The sequence below is a fragment of the Arachis ipaensis genome, chromosome B10, assembly GCF_059453495.1.
Source record: "Arachis ipaensis isolate K30076 ecotype BB chromosome B10, ASM5945349v1, whole genome shotgun sequence".
Classification (NCBI taxonomy): Eukaryota; Viridiplantae; Streptophyta; class Magnoliopsida; order Fabales; family Fabaceae; genus Arachis; species Arachis ipaensis.
Window position 1 is genome coordinate 123442428 of NC_142435.1, and position 2203 is coordinate 123444630.

Here is a 2203-nt window from a genome sequence, read left to right on the forward strand (position 1 = left end):
GTTAACATGCCTCTTCGAGTGCTCTATCACTCTCTGTCCGAGCTCATTCCCCTTCCTCCGTTGCCGTCACTTTCGATTCCTCCGTCGCTGTTAGTTATCTTCCTCCTTCGCCGCTGGTAAGCACTGTTGCTTCAATTTAATTTATCGCTTACTATAATTGTAATTAACTGCATTTTGTTTATAATTTGTAGATTGTCGATTCCTGTAATTCTATTTGCAAACGTTGAATTTTCATTTTGATCAATTTATTGTTTGGTTTGAATATTTAGTCTCTCTGCCAAAAATCTGGTAAATTATGTATTGCAGGCAATTTGCTCAACGTTCACGAGTCTGTAAACTTCAATACATAGCTGAATTAGAAAGAAATGTACAAGGTTTACAGGTAGCTTTTAGCATTAGGCAATGATATGCATCATTTTCTATGCTATTTTGGAAATTTTCTTATTTTGATTTATTATTTTTTTGTTATTTACTCTTTTATGTATGTCAATTCATAGGCAGAAGGATCTGAAGTATCTGCCAAGCTTGAATTTCTTAACCAAGAGAATCTCATCCTGAGTATGGAGAACAAATCTCTCAAGCAACGGTTAGAAAGTTTAGCATAAGAGCAGCTTATCAAATATTGTAAGTTTCTACCATTGAACATAAGCTAATAGGTCTTATTGTAAGTTGGAATTTGGAAGTCATTTGTTTATTGGTGTACCAATCTAAATACCTGCATTTTGAGGGAGTGCTTATATATTCACTCATATACAACTAAGGAAATTCTTGGAATGTTATGCTGCATTTTGATTATCTATTTTATGCTGCATCTTTATTCAACCGGTGTTGCATCGCATGTCACCAAATTGCACTCTCTCACTCTGCAGGATTGTGCAGAGATTTCCAGTGTATGCCCTTCTCTTTATCTAGTTACTTGTTGACATGGAAGCACAAAGTGAACTCCTGAATAATTCGATTTTGCTTTGTCTTTTTGGATTTTATGAGTTTGGTTTTTGGATCCTGTGTTTGGAATATGCATAAACTTACCATGCACTTTTCTGTTCTCAAAGGCATAGGTCTTATTATTGAAGTTTTGATAAAGGAAAAAGAAAATGGCTTCAAGATTAGGTAGTGATGATGATGCTGATAATAACAAAGGTAGCATGTGTACTTTGGAGCAAAAGCTGAATCAGCTAATGGATGAAGAAGCTGCAAGGCTAAAAAATATGTACAGAGAAAAAAGTAAGATATGCAAACTAATTTTTCATGTTCTTCTTTCTCTTTCTAATTTACTAAATTGGAATTCTATTTGTTTTTTAGGAGAAACTGAAAAAGTATCCAGTCTTTCCTAATTAGTAATTAGCCTTTAATTAACTTTCTTAATTAATTTATGAAATTGAGAAATTAATGGTATACAATTGAATAAGTGCCTTATTTATACTTTTGTTTTTTCCAATTGTATTTCGTATTATAGGAAAAAGGATACAATTGGGAAAAATGCTATTCTTACTAAGTTTTAGTGATATGCTGTTTTAACTAGGTAGTATAGTAGATATGCTTGTGTTATACCTTGAAAAATGCTAATCTGGTACAGTTATTCCGTTTTATTATTATTCTTTGGTGCACTTATTTTTAAGTTACCCTTGGTTGCTCGGTATTATTTTTTATCTGGTAATTATTGTATCTTTGACCTACCCTAATTGTTTTTGGTATCCTTCTAATTATTATGTTTTTGTCTTGTGATTCTTTTCTATTGTAGAAATTAAAACTTGCAATGAATGTCTACCTGCTGTGAATATCATTGCACCTTCAATCATTTTTCTTTACACTATATAAGAACTTGCAATGAATGTCTACCTGCTGTGAATATCATTGCACCTTCAATCATTTTTCTTTACACTATATAATATATATACATAGAGAAAAATGAAGTAATAAACTACACAGAATAACTGCCTAGTATATATTGGCTTCTACTTTTGAAGAGGAAACATATATTTTAATCCAAAATTATATATAAAATAGGTTGCATATAATGTATATTGCAGCGGAAGATATTGAAGGTGGAACTCATAAGCCAAAGTTTCAAACCGATCTTACTCTACCAATATATCTAAAGGTACCGCATATTATTTTTACATATAAATAACAATAATAATAATAAAAAAAGCTTTTGTTGCTGTTGATTCAATTCCCTGCCTGCACCGGTATCCAAACCTTG

General features: G+C 31.8%; 1 protein-coding gene across 1 annotated transcript; it reads left to right on the forward strand.

Annotated features, from left to right (window-relative positions):
- Nucleotides 1-6: 6 nt before the first annotated feature.
- LOC107622001 (basic leucine zipper 6-like) lies at nucleotides 7-605 on the forward strand. Its single transcript, XM_021113745.2, has 3 exons — nucleotides 7-116; nucleotides 307-382; nucleotides 498-605. Exons 1-3 carry the CDS (start codon nucleotides 7-9, stop codon nucleotides 603-605), a joined length of 294 nt encoding a protein of 97 aa, XP_020969404.1.
- The last annotated feature ends 1598 nt before the right edge of the window (nucleotides 606-2203 follow it).

What these genes read in the sequence shown, in the direction of transcription:
- LOC107622001 (XM_021113745.2), top strand. Translation starts at nt 7, where the DNA reads ATGCCTCTTCGAGTGCTCTATCACTCTCTGTCCGAGCTCATTCCCCTT. An exon ending in ATCTTCCTCCTTCGCCGCTG is followed by an intron (nt 117 to 306) that starts GTAAGCACTGTT and finishes TATGTATTGCAG; the next exon opens with GCAATTTGCTCAACGTTCAC. An exon ending in GAAATGTACAAGGTTTACAG is followed by an intron (nt 383 to 497) that starts GTAGCTTTTAGC and finishes GTCAATTCATAG; the next exon opens with GCAGAAGGATCTGAAGTATC.